General features: G+C 36.9%; 1 protein-coding gene across 1 annotated transcript in view; it reads left to right on the top strand.

The window, feature by feature from the left end:
- Nucleotides 1-24,886, top strand: part of LOC119797179 (sorbin and SH3 domain-containing protein 2-like) — a 73,758-nt gene that overhangs the window by 8,782 nt on the left and 40,090 nt on the right. Inside the window, 8 exon segments of the mRNA XM_038306140.1 lie at nucleotides 9,976-10,031; nucleotides 12,238-12,327; nucleotides 14,492-14,518; nucleotides 14,661-14,785; nucleotides 15,030-15,053; nucleotides 15,055-15,657; nucleotides 21,029-21,457; nucleotides 23,995-24,121. Of these exon segments, the coding sequence (XP_038162068.1) occupies nucleotides 10,022-10,031; nucleotides 12,238-12,327; nucleotides 14,492-14,518; nucleotides 14,661-14,785; nucleotides 15,030-15,053; nucleotides 15,055-15,657; nucleotides 21,029-21,457; nucleotides 23,995-24,121 (1,435 nt within the window). The 5' untranslated portion in view covers nucleotides 9,976-10,021.

Here is a 24,886-nt window from a genome sequence, read left to right as displayed (position 1 = left end):
GTTCCAGATAAGTGGAGCATAAGAACTAAATGCTGCTTCTCCCTGTTTAGTTCTGGTTCTAGGTATGCAGAGCAGGCTGGAGCCAGAAGACCTGAGTGGTCTGGAGGCTGTTTTTTTAATGGGATACTGACTATAAATTGTGTGCATTTGATTAAGTTAGACATTAAACGTGGGCTAAAATGTCTTATATTTAGCAGGTTATGGCAGTTTTTTAAATTTTAAATTTCCATCTTGTTTTCCTTCAAAAATATTTTCCCTTTTTTGAAGTACTTATTTTATATTTCACCTTTAAGTCTTTCAATTTTTTCCCCTCTCTATAAACATCAAACCCAGAAGCTAACCACATTCTAGATTCTATATTAGAATGGTAACATAATAAACCCTCCAATTGTCAAATCCTATTCATTCTTCGTCCCTGATTCCCCGACTCCGAGCGAGAGGAATTGTGTTATATAATTACATTAGTGCTCCCAGGCTGATGGCTTTGCTCGTTAGTGCAGTTGTGATGCAATCTGCAGAACACACGGCCCTCTGTTATGTGCAGTATGGGCAGTGAGTGGGCATGCACGGTCAGCATTTTGACCTCCTAGGTCCTTTCATACAGCCAGGAGGGGGGTCTGCTAATGAGTTGCAAGGTTGAACAAACAAATCCGATAACGTAGACTTTGTTGGAAGTATCTGTTGTTCAACTAGTGGCAGTAATGCGCTGTTTGAACAGTTACACTCATAAAGCTTCCTTGTATGATGTCCTGCATCTCACAACGAACAGCTTTGTGCTTTTGTAAAAAAGCTTTGAAACAATGTTTTGGATGAACTCTATTGATGTGTTTGCATCTGTCAGTGCAGTAAAGCAGTTACAGCTTTTGCTTTGATTTGACTGAATTCTTAACATATTTTAACAATTCAAGTGTGAAAGAGCTCATAATTTCAATCTAGCCCAGGATTTTAGAACGTTATGTAACAGAGAATGTTATAGAGCTTTGTTCAAGCTTTGAATTTACTCACTAAGGCTTAATAGAAAATGTGCAAAACTCACATTAATAGTTTAGAATTTGGTTTCTCTGATGCTTGGTCAAATACTTTTTTTTCAAATCTCCTTTCTTACATAAAATTATGATTTCTAAATATTAATAATGCCTCCTTAAATAGTTCTGCACAATTCCTGTTCTGCTTCTAACATCGGGAGCAAAAGTGTTATCTAAAGTAAATCGTATCATTACAAATTTACATGACAAACTGGCTTTAGCTGATTGTACTTAATTAGTGATTTGCACAGTTAGCATTGTGAAACTGTCTTTGCATGTATATTGAAGAGAAAGTAGAAGGTTCCTTTGAAAAAATTCTTTGACATCCCTGTGCTTTTTTAAAGATATCAGAGTTATGAAAGTGGCTAACTTTGAAGGTTTTCCTGCTTGGTAAACCTAACAGTTTTGTTACTGGGAGTGTTTAGCTACGTTCACTGAACATTCAGTTTAGTTTTCAAAAGGCTGTTCAGTAGTCTTACTAATTGAAATCACGAGAAAAACTCTCTATATGTACTTTTTCAGATTAACTTAACTCATCCACGCTCTTCTTATTCCCTTGTTTACTTTCATGGCAGCCATTTACCTCCCTTTGTTTTGCCACAAAAATGTGCCACTAAAATAACTTGGCTTCAGTACAGCAAATACAAAAATGCAGTAATTCCACATTCTGCCTTTTTCGCATGTGTTCCTATCTGCCTGTCCTTCTCAAAGTCTCAACTGAGATTTATGTTGGCCCTCCATTATTTTTTTTTCTTTTTCTTTTTTTAAAGGGAGATCTCCCTTATCACCAGTTTGATACCACAAATGGCCTTTACTTTGCTCTTTAGTTTTACTCCCGTGATTGAGTTAAATCCTTGCATTTACATGCACTGGGCAATCATTGTAGAAAATATATTCATTATTGCTCCTACTGGATCTGTTATTAACAGCTGACAAGCTTTTCTGTTCACAAAGAGATGTTTAGAACATGTCTCTGTGACAACTTTAAAGTCTTTCAGGTCTTAAAATAGATTTTCTAAGGTGCTTAATCTGCTGACATCAGTAAAGTATCACTGCCAGACTGACCACTCAGGGTCAGGGTCCTTGAAGGCTTTATCTCCATTAAGTACTTGCTGTCTACCGTTGTGTCAAAAATAATCACCCAAAAATTAGGTTGGAAACGCTTTCTAAGTAAACTAAGTTTATTCATTTTATACGAAAAGTATTGATGCAAGAATCCTCCTAACCAATAGCCCTCCATAGATAACCTGTGGTGTTGGGATTGATAAAATAGGTTCCACTTTATAAAATTACCTCCATTTTGTCCAGAGGATGATGCTAATGTCCGCCACTACTCAACACGTAAAACTTCCCCTTTGTGCTGCTGTTGTCGTCATAATGTTGAGGTTGTTAGAAGGTGCCCACATGGTGTCAGTTTCCTGAGAAAGTAAATAATGATGTACTGCCTTTTATTTTTAGTTTTTTGTTTGTTTCAAACCTCTCAACCAATAGAGTTTTTTAATCGGGTATATTAATTAAATATACCCGAATATAATATAAATATCAAACTCAGGAGACCAAAGAAACATTGACCAAAGAATTCAACCTCTTTGCTAAATTCCATTTGAGAAATGATCTTATTTGCTGAACTAAAAGTTTTTGGCCCTCATATATTTTAATTCATCTGTTGAAGCATTTCTATTCTAGTGTTATGAGAAAACTAGATACCGGAATACAGTTTATTATTAAACATGTTTAAACCATATGTAATACAACATGTCCCTGAATGTGTATCTTGATACTATTTGTAGTCAGAAACAAGGTTCTTAAATTTATTTTTTTTTTGCCACTAAGTAAAAGGTGAAATACTTAAAATAAGGCTTTTCAGTACAGAGAAGTGTCAACAGATTAATGGATCTTGACGGCTGGATGTTCCACCTCACAGATTTCTTTGGTTTATAATTCCTTCTTGTGTATTTGCAAACCCGCTGCTGTTACAGCCAGTAATTATATACACACAAGTCTCCAGAGTGGCCCACCAATGTCTAAATTGCAGACAGAGGATAAACCACTGCAAAATAAAAAATAAATAACTTTGTGAAAGTGAACCTACCAAATGCTTTGGCATGTACAGTTAGGAGAATATTCAGAGCAGCTCATTGAAAATAAAGGTTATTTTATTAAAGATAACATTTGATGTATTTTAATCAAGTTAGATTTGCACTCTGGATCATTGTGCCGCTTTCTGTTATTGGAAGTGATACCATGAATGCTTTGAAAACAATTGGCTGCCAATTAATGTAATATCTAGTCCACCTATTAATATGAAAAATATTTTATTTGTAACCTACTGCAAAAAGCATAATCTATGAAGGGTTGCAGATTTTGTCTTTAAGATTTTTTAAAGTCTGCCTGTGCACATGGGCAGAGCAGTAAAGCCTGAAGCAGTTTCTTCAAACGTCCTGCCCTAACTTTACACCATGGTCGCAGCTGCTGTGTCGCCGCTGATCTGTCTCAAAGAAACATGATGCTGCTTATAACCTGACCATCATTTGGATGCAGACAGCCTGCGACGCCAGACCCATGATTTACTCTTGTGTGTATGACTGTGTGTGGCTGTGTGTGGGCGAGCGTTACTCGTGTTGTGGGGACCTAAATCAGTTTATGCAGCCATGTTATGGAGACTGATTGTCATATTTTGTTCAGGGATAATGTCTCAAAATGAAATGTCAGTCATCCAGGCTTTGAAGTTAGGTTATTTTGTAAGGTGAGCTTAAAAGATGGTGGTTGTGCTTAGAGTAAGACTCAAGAAGACAGGTATAAGGCACTATAATGTTATTTACTTATCAGCTGTGTGTGTTTTGGTGCACTTTGTTTCTTAAATTTACATTTCTGATAGCAGACTCGACGAGGGGGACCCTTGCAGTCGGATGTCGGATTTTCAATAGAGTTTGAGACCACAGTGTCATTTAGTTGTTATATAATACTGAACAAAGTAAAAGGGCTTAAGATGGTACAGTAAATGCTTTTAGAACTATATATTAGGGCAAGAACTAGCGATTAATTGCTAATTGATTAATCTGTTAATTATATTTTTGATGAATCAATTTATAATCAGATAACAAAACCTGCCTTATTTTTAACATAATTTAAACCAGGTGGAGTTGAAATATAGCACATGAGGCATTCTGCAAAGAGCGTATTGACAGACAAAAACATTTTTTCATCTTGGCTGTTAATTTTTTTATTTTTTTATTTTTTTTACAATTTCGGTATAATTACTGCTTTGAATGGGTTGCGCTCTCAGCTGATGCTGCCATGTTTTACACTACCCTCCAGTTAACGATTCTCAGAAAACTACCGTAAATCATTTGTTGATTATTTCAGTTGTTAATTAGATGATTAATCACAATTAGTTATATTAATTATATTATTTTGTAAAAAAAAAAAAGTTTCAATCTAATGTATCCCTTGAAGGACCAGTTTGTTTGGCATTTGCTTCATGCAACATAAACAAATAAAAGGAAGAATGATTTTTAAAGATAATTATTATGATGATATTTATGCTAAGGAAGCTTTTTAATGTGCACTTTATACTAATGATTATTTTTGTTTTAATAGAGCAATTCGCTTTTAGAAACTTTAACCAAAAAGTAGAAAAATGCCTATCTTTTTAAATAATAGATTTGATATGGTTAGATAACTCAGTGTATGAAACTGATACAAAGTTCCATGACATTTGTTTTTAGTTTCTAAATAAATGTAATGAAATCTTTTAGAACAGCCAACTATAATATATATCTAGCATAGCACAAGAACACAATAAGATTTTGACAGCCATGGCTTGGTGGCTTTTACTTTTATTATCATATCAAGGAAATACACTATATTGCCAAAAGTATTTGCTCACCCATCCAAATTATTGGAATCAGGTGTTCCAATCACTTCCATGGCCACAGGTGTATAAATTCAAGCACCTAGGCATGCAGACTGTTTTTACAAACATTTGTGAAAGAATGGGTCGCTCTCAGGAGCTCAGTGAATTCCAGCGTGGAACTGTGATAGGATGCCACCTGTGCAACAAATCCAGTCGTGAAATTTCCTCGCTCCTAAATATTCCACAGTCAACTGTCAGCTGTATTATAAGAAAATGGAAGTGTTTGGGAACGACAGCAACTCAGCCACGAAGTGGTAGGCCACGTAAACTGACGGAGCGGGGTCAGCGGATGCTGACGCGCATAGTGCGAAGAGGTCGCCAACTTTCTGCAGAGTCAATCACTACAGACCTCCAAACTTCATGTGGCCTTCAGATTAGCTCAAGAACAGTGCGCAGAGAGCTTCATGGAATGGGTTTCCATGGTCGAGCAGCTGCATCCAAGCCATACATCACCAAGTGCAATGCAAAGCGTCGGGTGCGGTGGTGTAAAGCACGCCGCCACTGGACTCTAGAGCAGTGGAGACGCGTTCTCTGGAGTGACGAATCGCGCTTCTCCATCTGGCAATCTGATGGACGGGTCTGGGTTTGGCGGTTGCCAGGAGAACGGTACTTGTCTGACTGCATTGTGCCAAGTGTAAAGTTTGGTGGAGGGGGGATTATGGTGTGAGGTTGTTTTTCAGGAGCTGGGCTTGGCCCCTTAGTTCCAGTGAAAGGAACTCTGAATGCTTCAGCATACCAAGACATTTTGGACAATTCCATGCTCCCAACTTTGTGGGAACAGTTTGGAGCTGGCCCCTTCCTCTTCCAACATGACTGTGCACCAGTGCACAAAGCAAGGTCCATAAAGACATGGATGACAGAGTCTGGTGTGGATGAACTTGACTGGCCTGCACAGAGTCCTGACCTCAACCCGATAGAACACCTTTGGGATGAATTAGAGCGGAGACTGAGAGCCAGGCCTTCTCGTCCAACATCAGTGTGCGACCTCACAAATGCGCTTCTGGAAGAATGGTCAAAAATTCCCATAAACACACTCCTAAACCTTGTGGACAGCCTTCCCAGAAGAGTTGAAGCTGTTCTAGCTGCAAAGGGTGGACCGACGTCATATTGAACCCTATGGATTAGGAACGGGATGTCACTTAAGCTCATATGTGAGTCAAGGCAGGTGAGCAAATACTTTTGGCAATATAGTGTATGTGGAGGAACTGCTTTTGCAATAACAGGTTTTGTTAAAGTGTCCGAAGAGCAACATCAGAACTAAAGACATCAGATTTTCCCAGCAGAAAAAAGTTTATGCAGCCATGTTATGGAGACTTATCGTCACATTTTGGTCAGAAGTAATGTCTCAAAGTAGCAAATGTTTTACTATAAAAGTTATTAAAATGTAATTATATTGTGTAGAAATAAACAAATGTCAGAAGTTGCTCCTTCCCTAGCTGTCGTCTTATTTCAGCCTGGAAGGTTGTCTTTCAGATCAAATGAAGAATGATTTGCCTTTCATCCAGAGTCACTCATCACTGAAGCCTTCTTCTAATGGTCAATACATTCATGTCATGGTGTGTTTACATACCTCTTCCAAAATAAGCTCCAGTGACAACCATGGTTGTTAACACTTTACTTTTCAATGGAAAAATAGGCCCCAGGGTGTTATAAAGTTGCACCAAATGTCTGGAAATGCATGTCATTCTATGTTATAGAATGCAGCGTGTCATTATCGCATAGCTTTTGTCTCCAGTAGAAATAGAAAATCCCTACTGCTTTTTTATTTGTTTGGATGGAGTCGCTTTATTGTGCTAACATTATTATACAGATTGGCACAATTGAAATATGCACATGTATTTATTTTGTGCCGATTGTAGAAACTTAAACAATGTACTTGACTACAGCTTAAAAGTCCAACCTCAGACTAAACATATAAAGAAAGTTCTCCACAATATAATTTAAAACTTACAATATCCCCCTGTAATTTAGCAGCCACCATTCATGTTTTAGAGAACATACACAAACATATACAAATTATCTTTTAAAAAAACTTTTTATAACACTATCCACAAATGTTGCATTGGTATGTGTGTCTGCCTGTGCGTAATACAGTGTCAGCAATCTGTCAACATTATTTATGAAAACACATGCTCTATGGCATCCAATAGAGTTTGTTACTTCATGTTTGCACCATGGGCCCCAAGTCCCATGATGACAGTGTATTATGTACTCAGGGAGTAATGCAATGCATGTTCTTGCTTTTAGCTTTTGATGTATACAATGTGCATATTAACCATGTGTCATTAGCTGCAGTTCAAGGAAATTGGCTCCAAATAGCTAATAGATCCAGGGACGCATGGATTAAGTTGGATAAACATTGTAATCGACATCATTTATTAGTGCCAATAGAGTTACACTATATTGCCAAAAGTATTTGCTCACCTGCCTTGACTCACATATGAGCTTAAGTGACATCCCGTTCCTAATCCATAGGGTTCAATATGACGTCGGTCCACCCTTTGCAGCTAGAACAGCTTCAACTCTTCTGGGAAGGCTGTCCACAAGGTTTAGGAGTGTGTTTATGGGAATTTTTGACCATTCTTCCAGAAGCGCATTTGTGGGGTCGCACACTGATGTTGGACGAGAAGGCCTGGCTCTCAGTCTCCGCTCTAATTCATCCCAAAGGTGTTCTATCGGGTTGAGGTCAGGACTCTGTGCAGGCCAGTCAAGTTCATCCACACCAGACTCTGTCATCCATGTCTTTATGGACCTTGCTTTGTGCACTGGTGCACAGTCATGTTGGAAGAGGAAGGGGCCAGCTCCAAACTGTTCCCACAAAGTTGGGAGCATGGAATTGTCCAAAATGTCTTGGTATGCTGAAGCATTCAGAGTTCCTTTCACTGGAACTAAGGGGCCAAGCCCAGCTCCTGAAAAACAACCCCACACCATAATCCCCCCTCCACCAAACTTTACACTTGGCACAATGCAGTCAGACAAGTAACGTTCTCCTGGCAACCGCCAAACCCAGACCCGTCCATCAGATTGCCAGATGGAGAAGCGCGATTCGTCACTCTAGAGAACGCGTCTCCACTGCTCTAGAGTCCAGTGGCGGCGTGCTTTACACCACCGCATCCGACGCTTTGCATTGCACTTGGTGATGTATGGCTTGGATGCAGCTGCTCGACCATGGAAACCCATTCCATGAAGCTCTCTGCGCACTGTTCTTGAGCTAATCTGAAGGCCACATGAAGTTTGGAGGTCTGTAGTGATTGACTCTGCAGAAAGTTGGCGACCTCTTCGCACTATGCGCGTCAGCATCCGCTGACCCCGCTCCGTCAGTTTACGTGGCCTACCTCTTCGTGGCTGAGTTGCTGTCGTTCCCAAACACTTCCATTTTCTTATAATACAGCTGACAGTTGACTGTGGAATATTTAGGAGCGAGGAAATTTCACGACTGGATTTGTTGCACAGGTGGCATCCTATCACAGTTCCACGCTGGAATTCACTGAGCTCCTGAGAGCGACCCATTCTTTCACAAATGTTTGTAAAAACAGTCTGCATGCCTAGGTGCTTGAATTTATACACCTGTGGCCATGGAAGTGATTGGAACACCTGATTCCAATAATTTGGATGGGTGAGCAAATACTTTTGGCAATATAGTGTATTTGTGTATTGGTTGTGCTGAAAAGGCCTTGCAGCAGGTTTTATATTACCTACACTGAAAGGTGTTTTGTTCTAGTGTTTGGTTTCACAATTCTTTTTAATATTGCGTGTAACATCTACTTCATCACTTAGTATCCAAAACTTTGAATTACGATTATTTCTCCTGCAACTGAGCAATAAAAAGTACATGATCAGGTCTGTTTTCATTACATGTAGTATATATATATTTTTTATCAATTTGGGCTTTTTTCTGTTTGTGGATTATTTTGTATTTTTTTGTTTTAGTTTTTTCTTTGGGACAATACTCCAAAGATTGATAAATGGATGTTGTTAATGGATAAAAAGTGCACTTATTTTGCCCTTTTGACATTTACAATTGGTATGACTGCCCTTGGCGCAACACATCTGCTTGTGTAACTCGTCAGCTTACATTTACAAAGTGTACTAAGATACATGAAAATGTGACAATCAAGTTTCTGGCTGCTTTCTAAGCAGAGTAGATACGTGGAGATAAAAGCAGTCCTTTCACATCTTTTGGTTTGCAGATTGTGTTGGAGTATTTGTAGATTGTTTTTTAGTTTTTCATTCTTCAACTTGTTGTATATGTAACAATCAAGTTTCACCTTTAGCATTAAGCTACACTTTGATTGTTTGAATTAACTTATGAAACATAACCTTGTACCTAAAAATGATCTCATGTTTTCCTTATGAAATTTCCACCTCTAGTCAGGCACACATACTTCCCATAATCAGGACAAAAGTAGTGTTGGAACAAAGACCAAAAGTTAGCTGCATTCCACCTCAAAATGCAGGAAATAGTGTTTCAGAGAGTCTAAATTTCAACCTTTTGACCCCCCAACACCGCACAAAGCCTAAACATGTGATACAGCCTATGAAATATTCCTAGCTAAAAGCTTGCACTAAAGTCACAGCAGTATAAGTGGATAATGTCTAACCAAATACAAAATTTACCAAAGGAATAGAAATGGAAAAAAAAAGGTTTTCATGTCTATTTCTGTGGTTAATTAGCAAACCCTTGATATTTTGCAGTTCAAACGATTTCAAGTTTGAAAGTATATTTGTTCAAAGTATATTTATGAACAGTATATTTCAGAACATCGATGTTTGGTGGTTATTGTAGCTTTTGTCTTTTGAAATAAGCAAGTCACCAGAAACTGCCTGCTTGTGAATTTCCTTGACCAACCCAATTTTAAGCTAAAATCTTTAAAATAAAAAAGAAACTTTTTGCATTAGCCTTGTAGAATACATTTTTAACTGTGGCTGTGTGTCGGTACGAGTCCAGCTTTTTAACACTTCAAAGTAAAAAGAGGTAGAAGGCTTTTTTTTTTAAAAGCCTTACTTATTTTATTTTCTTTTTTTTTTTTGCAGGGAAGTGTGCCCCCCTGCAGAAGATCAGTAAGGAGTCCTCTTCAATATGAATACAGGTATGGACACAAAGACATTCAAATTAGCTTTAAAAATTGCAGACTCATCTTTTTATCATTCCATACCAATGTTATGCTTGACAAAGTATAATCAAAAAGATTAATTTATATTGTCAGATTTTCTTGTTTTGAAATCAGATATTCTTGCCAATAAATAAATTAATAACATCTTATTGATTAGTAATACTTTTTGCAAAGCTCTTTTGCAAATGTACTATGTTACAGAAAGCCAGTTATGTTTAGCTTAAGAATAACTTTTTAAAACTGTGTCAACCACCAATCAGTGATTAGGGACTTGCTTGGATTAATGCCAAAAATATATCTGAGATAAAAGCCTTTTCAGACATTTGGTCAGAGAGAACCAGATTCAAACACAGATGAACAGTTGCAAGGCAAGTAAAAAATTTTTTAACCATTAACCTTTGTTTTGCTGAAAAGGGTGTGCTATTTACACTTTCAGGAACTTAAGAAAGCTGAAACTACCTTCATAAAGCAAATGCTTTAAGTTTTGTACAAAGTAAAATGTTGTTTAAAGAACAGTTTAATGCTAGTCCAGGAATTTGGACTTCCTCTGTTAGAGTTGTGCTCATGTTAAATGTTAATTTCCTTAACTTGCACATTTCTGTTAAACTTTTCTGTTTTCCATTTTTCATTTGATTCATTGAGATGGCTGTAATACAGGGTTCCCGCGGGTCCTTAAAAAGTCTTGAAAGGCATTGAATCCTTCAAAAGAAAATGAAGGCCTTAATTGGTATTAAAATGTCTTAAACCAGTCTTTCGTAGGTCTTAATTTTTAAAACATCATAAATAGGATTATTTTCATTATGATTTATCTTTGTAATCTAAATAAAACGTTAAAATTGACCTTTTTTTTTTTTGTTTAAAAAAATAATGGCTCGCCATTATTGGTTCCGCCCCAATAGCAGAACCAATAAAAGCGTTGTTGCGTTCGCGACATTTGGGAGATGCGCCATTTACTTTTTGTCTGGAAAATATGAGCAAGTGTAAAGTAACAAAATTGGTTATCCAGCCAAGAGTTTTCTCCATGGCTAAAACCAGTACCAGGGAACATACATGAGGCACAGTGTATTTTGTGCAAGAAGCTATTCAAGCTCAGAAAGATGAGAATTAAGGCAGTGGAGTCACATGCGAAGCGTGAAACATAAAGCGTCAAAATCGAGTTACAGAGAAACAGCCGCTATTTCTCAGTTTTGTTCCACCCTTGTCTCTGCAACGCATCCACTTATCACCAAATCAAACATACCAAGAAAACGATACAAAGAACAATAGATGCAAAAAAGACTTACAGTAGCACTGGTTAAGTTGTGGCTTTAAAACTGATTTGTTTTGTTCCTTGCTAAAACAAAGTTTGTGAATTCAGTTAAATAATTGTTAAAATATATCTGTCATCTGTGTTTTTTTAGCTTTCTTCCTGTATGGGAAGCTTTTCAAAATTTGAAACATTAGTGCAGTGGTTTATGTTATAATAAACCTTTGGGTTAAGTTGTCGCAAGCAGGTTTTTCTTGTGTTTCTTGTCAATTTGGTCTTAAATTTTTATTTCAAGTGGCATTAAAAAATATTAAAAAGTCTTGAATTTAACTTGCCTTATGCTGTAGGAACCCTGTAATAAGAGAGTGTGTTCTCTTCATTCAGATGGCACTAAAACTGCTTTTCTTAGGTTTAAAAAACCAAACCATTGCTTCATACATCGAGACAAAAAGTACACAATCATTTTATATGAATAATTGTTTTTGATAGAATTTTAAGCATTAATACACTCACACACTTCAACCATTAAACTAAAAATTTGCAGTTTAGCACCTTTATAATAAGTCACTTTCAATTATAGGTGAAAAGATTGAACCATAGTTGCAGCTAACAGTCATCTTTGCTTTAAAAAATGTTTTGATTGTATTAAAAAGGTGTTAAAAGATATTAAATATAATGTAAGAGCTCCTGTATACACCCTGAATGTAACAAACAAGTGGCTCTTGAATATTAAAAAATTATAATTAATGCAGAACCAAACAACTAGCGTGCTTTAATATAAAGTAAGCCTTTCAGATGCATGCGCTTTGCTCTGCTTATTTTCGCTGTTCATATTCGTGTATTTGTGTGTTGATTTTATTGCAATCGTGCATGTGCATGTGTGCTTCTGCTTCTGCTTATGCCTCAATGATCACCGGCCTGGCTGGAAAATCTCAGATAGCGGAGGATATACTCGCAAAAGTGTGGCTTTGTCACTCATACTCTCTCCCATGAAGAGGGTCCAGAGCTCCCCAAATCTGCCCACAGGTACTAACACTGGCAAACACACAGATTTTAGCTTTTAAAACATTACAAAATTATAATTCTAGTGAAACTATAGATGAGCAGTATAACATGCTTAAGATGTTGCATTGTAAGAAAAAGGCTCTATAGAGTGGTAAAACAGTTTTTTTTGGATGGCATATGTTTTTGTGTGTGAAATTTAGTTCAGTTTTGCATTTCTTTTTATTTATTTATTTATTTATTTTTATCTACATTCTTGGCCTTCTACATAAATGAGCTATAATTGAAATTTTTAGAATTCAATGTTAGTTTGATTTTTAAAGTTTACAAAAATTTTCACATTGAGATTAATCTCTCCTCAATGTTTATTTTTGCTAATGTCATAGTCTGTTTACTTGTTAAAACATGTAGTTTCAACAGAAATGAGTACCTAATTTATCTTTGTGTGCTCACGGATGCACTCTTCACTTCTTAGAAGCGAAGTGTGAATTAGAACAGTTGTTATATAATTCCCCATTCTTAGAGAAACTTGCAGTCTAAAGAGTATCCTCAACTTCTAAAAAGATGATTGTATCGTGTCAGCTTTGGAAAAGTTCTCCACCTTCGCTATTAGTAGCAAGTTTCTTTATGCAGTTGAAAACACCAGCAGAGTAAACTGTTGAATCATTTTAACTTGATTCACCTTATCCAGTGAAGTCACAAAGGTTGTGAACCTCAAAAAAAAAAAAAATGTGTCCATTTTGTAATTTATATCTACAAACCAGGCATGTCCAACACCTGATGTGGATCCCTGAATTGTACAACAGGTATTTATAAAAGTGCCTTATAAAACCAATGATCTGTTATCTCCTTCTATGGAACTAGCTTATGGTCTTTGATAGGTTTGTGGTTATATTTTGCATTTGAACTGCTGCTACAAAAAATCTCAAACTGTCCCAAGTCTCCCATTGAAAAAAACTGCTGATCCTGAGGGCCTTCTGGAGAAGTGCATGCTTCTCCCACCAAGTAGTACGACGCTAAGATCATAGTTACTGCTATTTGAAAGCAGACCAAGTGTTAACTTGGTACACTATTTATATAGCTGGAGAGATTCCGTTTATTATGGCCACATGAGGAGATCAAAATATACATTCAGTTAGACTATTGAAATAGATTTTTATCTTCTAGTAATACATTTTTTAAATTATTGAAATTATCTTTCAAATTCAAGCACAGTATTTGATCTTGTCCTGTTTACTTAGAGCTCTAGAATGACTTGGGTTACTGTTTTTTTTTTAACTCTTTGTTTACTAGACTAAAAGCTAATAATGTTGCACTGCTAAAGGACAACAAGGGTCCTAAAAAATAAGGAAATGATTATCAACATTCTGGTTAATTTTTGACATTGTATTATGGTCTTTATCTTGACATGGGAGGGCCTATTTTATTTATTTGTGCAAAATTTAATTCACCGTATTTATTTGTTTGTTTGCTTGTTTTTTAATAAATCTAAAAAATAAAAAAAGGAAAATAACTAATATTTGTTGAGAAACTAAAGTATGTATTGTCAAACAAGATTCTGTGTGAAATCTCTAGTTTTACATCCATTGAAATCTATGTACCTCAATAATAGAAATGCAATGCAATTTCTTCTCTTGCCTTCCTTGTACTTTTATAATGTACTCTTGTATTTAAGGTGATTACTGTATGCATTATTTAAATGAAATGTGTTGTATCACGTAATTCCACTTTATGCATTGGATATAACAGATTTTGCTCAATCTCACTGGTTTTATGTTGTAAGCTTTTGTTCAGGTTTTTTTTCTGCAAAAAAAATGACCCCCAAAATAATACCTTAAACAAACAACACTTTTAAAATAAATTCTTGACTAATAGATTTAAACATTTTCCTTGTTTTTTAGATTTATAATCAATGCCGTCTTGTTCTCTATGAAAACAGAGTAATGGTGATATAAAGAGTAATATAAAAGTTTTTTTTTTTTTTCCTTTGGTCTGTTCTTTTATTAAATCTTCCTCTTCACCACTTTGCTTCTCTACCTCACAGACATTCTTCTTTTGCTATTACTTCTTTAGGTCGAATACATTTTTTTTTTTATGTAACGTGATAATGATCAGCTGTTTTAGAGACATAATTCAACATAGCAATCATAGAGGCAATTCTGAATATGTTTGCTATTCTGTTTTTCAGGTAATGATTCTCACTCATCAGACTTTGGTAAGTTGCTCAACCATTTAGAAAAAAAACAACAAAAAAACAACACAATGACCGTAGCCAAAGAAGGTGTAAAATGTCTCTTAACTAAATGAGAAATGTGTTAAATCAAGTACCCTCCAAAACATATTATTATGGTCTGCAGGTTCTTGGCGTTCCCACAGTGCTACTGATGGTTTAAAGAATGGAGATGCCAGTAATTCATCTCTTGCTGCTAAAGGCTTTCGGAGTGTCAGACCCAACCTACAGGACAAAAAGTCTCCTCCACAGGTACATTTCTCATACTCTAGAGTGACATAAAATTATTTGATCTTTTTCTATGGATTGTGAAAATTATGTAATTTGTTGGTCAATGTCATTATGGCTGGAAATAAGGGATTTTGCTAAGTGTTTGTATTCTTGAACACATTCTTAAAAGAGCTTCATAATGGAATCTCTGTGCTGATGTTTGTTTTCTTCCTTATTTCTACTTGTTTGAACTTACAATGGCTTCTGCTTCTGATTGGCTAACAAGGATGTTAGTCCCTTACCACTGCCGCCCCCCCAGGAGAGAGAGTTTTAACCTCTTGCCTGTTGGCACCAATCCTCCACACTACAATTCAGTCGTTGATCTGGCTAATGACTTTAGTCCTGGAATGCTAACATTGACTAAGAATGACAAAGCACTATTAAAAGAGTCCTACACTCTTAGCAGCACATCCTCTTACTCTTACTCAGAGACAAGTGCAAATTCACTCCAACAGGTTAATCAGTCCACAGCTGCAAATGACATTAGCAACTTCAGTGCATCTGCCACTGACAGCACACAGAGGCGTAAGGTTTCTTCACTTAAACTCACCCCTGTCACTATCCCGGACCCCCCTTCTCACCTTAACCATCAAACCGAAGCCTCAAGCTCCCCTCCACCATCTTCCCCTCCACAAGCATTTTTAAACCGTTCCCATCCCCCATCACAGAGGACTTCAGTTTCTGTCCACTTGGGTGCAGAAAATCAAAAAAATCCAGAATATTTGGCTTCAAATCCAAGAGTGGAGGTAACGGTCCCTGATCAAGATCCAAATCAGACTTCAACTCAAGCTCCATCGCAAGAGATGACAAAGCCTCCTACAGTTCCACCAAGACCTTCGCCTGCACAAGTATTGGTACATACCTGACTATCCAGTGCAATAAGAGAAAGACGCATACTGTTTGCTTATTGGTCTTTGCAGTGTTTGGACTTGGTAGCACCAAGAGTGACTAAAAGGCTACACACTTGTTGCATTAGTTGAATTTGCAAAAATATACTATGTGAAACATTAACAGTGTTGGTGCTAGAAGAAGGGGTGTCCCAATTTGGTTCTCTTGTGCCTAACATTCATCAAATCATTACAAAGTACATTTTTGTTAGATTATTTAAAAAGCATTATTTTTAGCTTTATACATATCTAACTGCAAGTTAAACATTTCCAATGCAGAAATATATTGAGTTCTAAATCATCTAATAGGCTTTATAGTCATTTTATCCTAAACATTAAACATAATAATCATATTTACATAAATATATCGCCATGAGTGTCTCAACAAACTTATGTCACCATGCAAACCAAAATGGTGTAGATTAACATGGATCCTTTTTAGGTATGTCATCATTTTTAATAATTGATCTCTTAGGGCTGGGCGATAATTCAATAACGATATATATCGATCGATAGACGTGTGGCGCAATAGAAAAAAAGAGAGTCGATAAAAGTTCGATAAAGAAAACCAGTTTTCCTTCCTTCTCATTGTAGCCTAGCATGTAGGTTTATGCTACTCACTACTTCCTCCCAACCAATCACATTCGCGGACCCAGGCACGCCGTCACCAATAGGGTGACCAGACGTCCCCGATTTCCGGGGACTGTCCCTGTTTTGGACCACCTGTCCCCGGCTAAAGCTGTCCCCGGAAATGTCCCCGATTTTACCGAGGCGAAAAATGTTGCGCGTAGACTGTTATTACGGTAGAGCTGTTGCGCGCAAAAATAGGTATTACGGTAGCTGGTTGCGCAGCTGATAACATAAAGATAAGGAACAGAGCGCCCCACAATAAGGGAGGTAATGATCCTTTTGGATGTCAGCTGCCATTAAAAGACAAAGAGGAAGAAGAGCGCATCACTTTTAAAACAGAAGAAGAAGAAGAAGTGGAAGTTCGTTTTTTACAACCTGTGGCAACTGATGGGGAGCTACGCTGAATGATGGTAAGTGTGTTAATCAATTAATTTTATTCTGATCGGGCTGATCTTGTGATGAATGTTTGGTTTGTGTCCAGGTTAAAACAGTAATAAAAAGTAAGACGAGACCACGAGTTGAGCATGAGTAAAAGACGCTGGGTTAAAATGTAGCAAAATGATTGAAAACTCCTTGTAAGGCGCTAATCTGGTACGCTGGTTCTCCAGGGATCAACAAGGGTTTGTATAAAGATGTTTTAGAATGGATAGGTGACCTTTAGTTTATATTTCAGATAGTTATTATAAGTAGAGTTATTTCAATTTGTTTTGATGATTTATGGTTGTGATTTATGAGCATAGACTTCCAGTTTTTGGTGTGCTTTTTTACTGCTCAGTTTGGATATATATGAAAGTTCCTTGTGAAAAAATAGGAGTCAGTAACAGGAGAACTGAATAAGACAAGATCTACATGATCTGAGAATGATAGAGGTAACCACCTGTTTAATGTCCATTTATTATGTGGTTTTTGCTTGTAGCTCCTAATATTGTGGTAATTAGCATTTTTAGTATTTAGATGAGATATTAATAATAAGTTTTCATGTTGCACATCCTAATTTTTTTGGAGGTGATTTTGATTATATAATGTCTCTGTTTTAGAATAATGTAAGATTGATGCTGGAGGAGTGAGGAAGAAGATAGAAAGACAGAAAGGAGATTGAATGAGAGAGGAGGAAACTAGGAACTCTGATAGAAAAAACGGTTGACAAGAAGGGAGAAAAATTTACTTTGAGGAGTAAAGCAGAGAGCAGGAAACATAAGAGGAAGCCTTAATGCACAATACAGAAGCTGTGAAAAGAAGGAAATTATATATGTATATGTTATTGCTGTTTATAAATATGGACTATTCTTGGATTATATACATTGTGTTGATGTTAAGCCTATTCTGCTGTTCAATGGTTAAACTTGTTTAAGACATTTAAAAAGGTTATTTTGCTTTTTACTTGCTATGTCTTCTCTTATATTATTTTACCCAAATTACCAGGGCCACTGCCTCAGACCCTGTTCAGTTAATATTTCTGTTTCAAACATTTAAAATGTATAATATGTATTAATAAAGTTCAAGTGATAAAGCGTTGACATGATTTGAGTGATAAACTAACATATTGAGTGATGTAGTGTGCAAAGTATGCTGTGGAACACAGAGTGGCTGTATACTCAGGTTAGTAGGAAAAATGAACCTGCTACTTTGAGACACACAGGCCCCTGATGGGGAACCAACTACCAGTTTTAGTCCGTGAGGCAGACACCCTGTCTACTTTTAAGGCTAGGCTTAAAACTTTCCTTTTTGATAAAGCTTCTAGTTAGAGTGGCTCAGGTTATCCTGATCTATCTCTATAGTTCTGCTGCTATAGGCTTAGACTGCTGGAGGACATAGGGACCCCTTTTTCATCATTCTGCTTCATTCTATCTCTGTTCTCCTATTCTGCAGAATCTGTTAGTTCAATCTCTAACGTTCTGCTCTCTCTGCTTTTCCTCAGAGTAGCTTTGCCTCGTCTGTTCCTGTTTGGCTGTGACTCCATCCTGGAAAGAAACATCAGCTGTGCTGCTGCCATCAACACCTTTGTTTATAGATGTTGGAGATCGGCCTGTTTTCCAGTGTGGTCCTGTGACTAACTGGATGTGCTCTCTTCGTCCTCTGGCATGGGAGCTGGCTCAGAGCTCGTCTGCCTGGCTGTGTGTTTCCTGGACGGGGCCGCCTTTTACAGCTGCTTTTTCTATGTCTGCTTCTGTCTCCTTGAACCCCAGTGGGCCTCAGCAGATGGCCGCTCACACTGAGCCTGGTTCTGCTGGAGGTTTCTTCCTGTTCAAAGGGAGTTTTTCCTCTCCGCTGTCGCTACAAGCATGCTTAGTGTGAGGGATTGCTGAAGAGTCAATGAGTCGATGCAATCAACTGGTTTTCCTTAGATAGAAAACTTTGTATCGATTTGACTGGATGATCTGGTTGAACTGTAAAGTGCCTTGAGATGACATGTGTTGTGAATTTGGCGCTATATAAATAAACTGAATTGAATTGAATTGATCTGGCTAGGTGACAGTAAGAAACATATATGAACCTTTACCTGCAGGCTTGACTACTACTTGTTTTTTTTATGTTAATGAAGAAAAAAAATATTTCTTATAGGTATGTACAGTAGATGTAAACAGAATAAGTATTTGTTGCACTTTTTTGAAGAGGTGGGGAAACTCTGTCTCAACAGACAGCCACAGGCATAGAATAAATGTTTGTATTTACTTTTCTAAATTTCTTTTCCTCATGTCACTCTCCCCTTAGGAGGCGGCAGAGCTCATTGGGCCCCCAAAATTGGAAAGCCCTGCTAATGACCCTTGACCCCTCCGCTCCCACCCCCACCACTTTGCCCCAACCCAGAGACACAGTTCTAGTTTTCTACTAATAACACTTCATGTTATTCATCTTAGGATATACTAAACGTTTGGAAAGGCACATTCCTGGCTTTTACACTTGATTTTTGTTGTTTAAATATTAATAAATATGTAAAAATATATGAAACCATTACTGTCCCCGTTTCCTAATTTCATCTCGATAAGATGTATTGATTTTTATCCACGAGCAAGAAATGTCCCCAGATTTGATTTCAGAAATCTGGTCACCTTAGTCACCAAGCGCCGCCCTCTCAAACCACAACACAGAGCACATGAAGATGTTGCAGCAAGGAGAGGCGGAGGAAATTGTTCCAAAGAAGGTTTTTGTAGTTCGCCAGTTTGGCAGTATTTCAGTTATGGCAAGTCAGACAAAAAACAAACCACAGTCATCTGTAAAATGTGTAGGGAACCAGTGAAAACGAAGTCTGAAAACACAACCAACTTTTTTTTATCATCTCAGCCGCTCACACCCGCAGGAGTACGAGCTGTGTAGGCCACGGCGCGGCTCTCCTCCGAGGAATCTTCGAGAATTTCGGGAAAATATGTATATATTCATTCAGTTCTGGGCAGTTTCCCACGTAGTTCTAACAATTGAGAGAAAAATGCTGAAGGGCCAGCAACTTCAAAGTAATAACTCAGAAGAATGGGGGCGGCGGTGGCGGGGGTCGGGGGTGGGGGGGTTCCATTTATTTATTTGTTATATTTATTTACTTTTCTGGTCACTTTAGTTTATTCTTTGTCAGTATTTAATAACATAACTCAGGTCTCTTAAGTTATTTTTCTTTAAAACAATTCTGTTATGGTTAAATAAAGACTTAATTGGAAGTCTGTGTTTGTGTTCTTTATTAAAATTAAATCATTTAGCAATATCATAAAATGTCCAGGCAGAGCTGCACATAAAATATGGTTTCAAATCTTTTCAATAATTATCGATATCGATCAATATGCATTTTTTTTATCGATAAGCTTTTTTTCTATATCGCCCAGCCCTACCATCTCTTATTTGATTTATTAGATCATTTCAAACAACTTTGTTTTGTAATAAAATGCCCGATCATATAGTTCCAATAACAGTTTGATAATTTTAAATGATATAAAGTAACTGCATTGTTACTTTACCTAGCAACTAGTTACCCTAATTGTGCAGTAACTGAGTAATTGATTCCATTACTTTTGGGGAAAGTAACTAGTGAGCATTAATAGTTACTATTTATATTCAAAGTTCCTACCATTGCCCATGATGTTGTGGGCCGCACCGTGTCCATGAACTTCCTACATTCAAAAGCTACAACATTTTACTCCAATATGGCTCAGCTTGGGAGAGAATGTAGCTGAAATAATCTAAGGCGATGTCTTAAAAATTATAGCTGAATGGATCAAGGTAATTTAATACGACTTAAACAAAAAGCTGTTTGGAGATGTCTAATCAAAGAGCCTGTCTTACTGGATGACAGAGATGGAGAAAAAAAAGGTGCAGCTTATCAGGACATCACTAGGTAGCTATCCTGTATTTCAATTTGGTTTGTATGCAACTTGTGTTTTCTGCTTTTTAATTGTGTTGTGTTGGTGCTTCCATTCGACCAACTATACTGTGATTCTTAATCATGTTTATTGTACGTCTGTTATTAACCAAATATACATATTTGTCTCATTAAATTGAAGAATAATTTGTCGTCTTGTGCAAAAACTCATACTAATGATACGTCTTGAATGTACAGCATTTTTTTGTTTTTTAAACATGTTGCTGCAGCTTGAATTCCCCATCTGCCAACCTTAAATGTTGTTTTCGCTCCACCCTTTTTGACACTCAAGCTAATAAGTGATGTAACTAAGCACTCGCCTCCTTTCCTCCCTCTCCCACAAATTTCCTCTTACTCCAACACCAGGGGCCTCCTTCCCCTGACCCTTCAGCACGGCACTCCCCCTTTCGCTGCCAGAGCTCCGAGTCTCTCGACTACCAGTCAAGCTTAATGCCCAAGGCCTTATCGTCACCCACTCCGTATGTTCCCAGCGGAGCTGTTATGAAAGCTGGAACAATCAGTGGGCAGAGCATCACAGCTTTCAGCAACATGAGCACTGGTAGCTGTGTGTCACCGGCGACTTCCCCCGTGACAGTGTCAGCGCTCAGCCACTACTCATCATCCACAGCAGGTCTGCTTGATGAGCTTCAGATCTGTAGCCTGGACTCACCTGGTGCCTCCCCAACGCCTTCGCCTACGCTCAGCCTTGTCTCTACCTACATATCCACTGCTGGGCCTGATGATGTGCTAACAACCTCTGTGGGCTCTACTGCTGCAGCAGCCACTGTCACTAATGTAATTATCTGAACAAGCCACCTTTGTAACATTTCATTATTTACATAAAAGATAATGTTGCTTCTCTCCCACCTAATCATTTTAATGGCTAAACTACACAATATGTTGGATTACTATGTTTTTATTTTTATTAATTTAATCTCACTAACCATTAACTGCTCCTCATCTGTCAGACTTCAATATCTAATTCCCTGTTATTTCATTAATGGATTTTTTCATGTCAGCTTTAGCTAATGTCAGCTTCAGCATCCTGTCTTGTTGCTTTTCCTGCTTTCTTTTTTATGTATTTCAGGGTGGAAAAATCCTTCTGCTTATCCCATAACCTTGTGTCTTCTTCTGTATATGCTCACCAAACTTCAATGTTTCCCTGCAAAGGAAAATATATCAACTTATATGGGAGTAAATGTGCACAAATCACATTTCACATCTTAAGAGTTAGAGTGAAATAGGTGTTTATGAAGTGACCCATAATCTGTAGGAAACATGCCATGTCAAGCATCTCTGCCGAAAGATAAAGGGTCAAAATGACCCCCTCCCATTAATAGTGTAAAATCAAAGCTTTGCTTTCAGATATATTTTTGATTTTGTTTATTTCTAACTATTGGTATTAGATCATGTGACTACTGAAGCATAGAAGAAACCGGAATGCTGAATTGCCTGACCGGTGACAGCAGATTTCAGTGACATGAGTTTTAGTCATTTATTGCATGTTTTTATTGGAGATCCAATGGCAAATTACTTAAAATGATCATTGTGCTGATATATACTTTACTTTCTAGATGCAAGGGCTAATTTAGAACTGCTTTTTCAGTGGAAAAAAAATAAATAAAATGTTTTTCTATTTTGTTCCTCCGAAAGCCTGAAAAAAATTTGTTTTGCAATAATAGCAGCAACATAGGAACACAAGGAGATCCAGAAGTAGATGCTTTTGTAATTTTTTGGAGAATTGGTTCCTGCTTGTAAACACAGCAGATAACTATGATGTGATGATTAACTATGTGGTGACTACAGCTGGCAGGTTTTCAAACCTGGAGATAAATCACCCAACAGAATTGTTGCCCTTGGTATGAAATTACTTAGTGAAAATGTAACCTTCTGATTCCCATTCCTTCTGATGGGACGTTGTGTTATTCTGTTATTCAAATTTATAAATACATTTTTCTCTCAGAGTTAAAATTCCTAACGATTTTTAAGAAGAGCTCAGATTAAAAATATTAGAATGTCAATTTGAAGGCAACATCATAACAATAATTGTTTCACATTGACCTTTCCTACCAAGCTGTAAGAAATTGAAGTACTTTATTTAAGCTTTTTTTAACAGCCTGTGCAGTTTTTTTTTTTGCCTTAGCCATGACATTAATCACATAGCTCTTTTTCTCAAGGCTTCTATTCCTTATGTCCGTATATTTATTGATTACATTGTCATGTATGTAAATATACTGGAAATGTTTGTATAACAAAATCCTTAAAAATTAAAAAAATAAAATTGTTTGCCCTCATTAAGTGCAACAACTAGAAAGGATATCTCTACAATATTTATTAAAGAAATTATTAAACATTTTATTGTGCCAATGTAGACTTGCCCATATCTATAGTCAAGGCAATGCTTAATATTTTAAAACAACTGGAACTGTGACAAAAGTTCTAGATGCAGACCAGAATTTTAGTTATGCAGATTTTAAAGGAGGTGTTTGAGACAAAAATCTGCTACTTAATGTTGGCCCACTGTTGAGTGTACCGTTATAGCAAGCTGATGCAAAAAAAGCTAAGTTGGGTTTAAATCAATGTATTTAGGGATGCCAATACATGAGGAGGGCTCAGTATGTAGCAGTCATCGACATTTGACTGTCATATTTATTCTTGCTCTACTGCTTTTTCTATTCGCCAAGAATTTAGATTTACGTAGTTTTAGCCCATTGTTACATTATGCAATAACGTTCAATTCTGTTAGTGGTTTTAAAATCTCTCAGTGTATTAAAATGAGAATATTCACATTGGTTGTGTATTTAGCTCTGCAGATGAACAGGATTCATAAAACTGAAGTAGGCTCGGTTGAACCTGACTTATCCATTCTTGATTTGGAAGCTTTGACTCACCTGTCTCATCACATCTTACTTTTAACTATTTTGTCTTCGTCCTGATAAATATTTACTTTCAAAGCTTTTTGAATGGGACAGCACTTTTGACCATTCTTTTTTTAAGCAAAGCCTCCCATTCTTCTGTCCTGCTTACATTAACTAAATAATACCAACATGTTTGTGAATGAGCTGTGTTTGTTCACTGTATGTGTTTTTATTATTCCTATTTAATAATCGGTAAAACCAGAATTCCCCATCTAACAAAACAGTCTCTGACTTATTTATTTGTATGAATATATCTAAATGTTTTTATTGTGATATGTCCAACTTTACCTGTGTAACACATTTTTCTTCTCTTTAGAAATTATCTGTATTTTAAACTTTATGAATCTACAAGCTTATTCATAACAAGTTTTTACTGAAAAATGTGTCTTTTTCTGGCTTTTGGGTCACTCCTAGGGCCAAGTTCTTTCTCATGCAATCAATGGAAGTACTAGCCATCCACAGAGGCCCATGTCCCCGCCATCATACCCCCCTCCACCTCCCTCACTCCACACAGGGCTCCACAAACAGAACAGAAGCTCAGGTGAGTGATTACTTTTTTTTTCAGGTTTGTTTATGCGTTTGATCAACTCACCTAAATGAAACTAGATGCCCCTAAATCCCTACTCTCAGGTCTGGAGTAATGACGGCAGCCTAACACTATTATTATTATTATTATTACACTATTATCTATTGTTATAAGTCGGAAATAGAACGAGACAAAAAAAACAAAAAAACTCTTTGTTGATTTTCATTAACCCCTTCAAGGTCAAAAGTATACATTATGTGAATTAATATACTTCTAAACACATATTGGGTAAAACCTTGTTCAAAAACCAATAAATTCTTGAATACACATTTTGTTCCCATAGCTGATTTTCTTGGAAGGAACAGTTTAATTTAGTATAACCTGCACATTTTAATAAGGTTAAGGTCAGGATTTTTGGAAAAGTCATCACATAAACCTGATGTGAGCTTGTGTTATTTATTCCAAAACCACCTGTGGTCAACATTTGGAACATTGTCCTATTCTTGAACTTATTGTGACTCTTAATAGTTGAAGCAAAGTTGATGAATTTAAAGCTGGATTGCTTCCCCATTATTTCATCAACTTTGTTCAATCCACCAGTTTGACAAAAAAAAAACAGCTGTATTGAATAATGCTGCTCCCCACATACTTTACAGTTAAGTATTCATTGGCTTGAACTCCTCGCTCTCAATCATCTAAACAAATGTATTACTGTTCCTGCATAGCTCCCTCTTTTCTAGTTGACTAGAAAAGCCTTTATCTAGAAAGCATTTGACTTCA

The sequence above is a fragment of the Cyprinodon tularosa genome, unplaced genomic scaffold (assembly GCF_016077235.1).
Source record: "Cyprinodon tularosa strain WSP-4 unplaced genomic scaffold, ASM1607723v1 ctg573, whole genome shotgun sequence".
Taxonomy (NCBI): Eukaryota; Metazoa; Chordata; class Actinopteri; order Cyprinodontiformes; family Cyprinodontidae; genus Cyprinodon; species Cyprinodon tularosa.
This window is presented reverse-complemented; position numbering and strand designations above follow the sequence as displayed.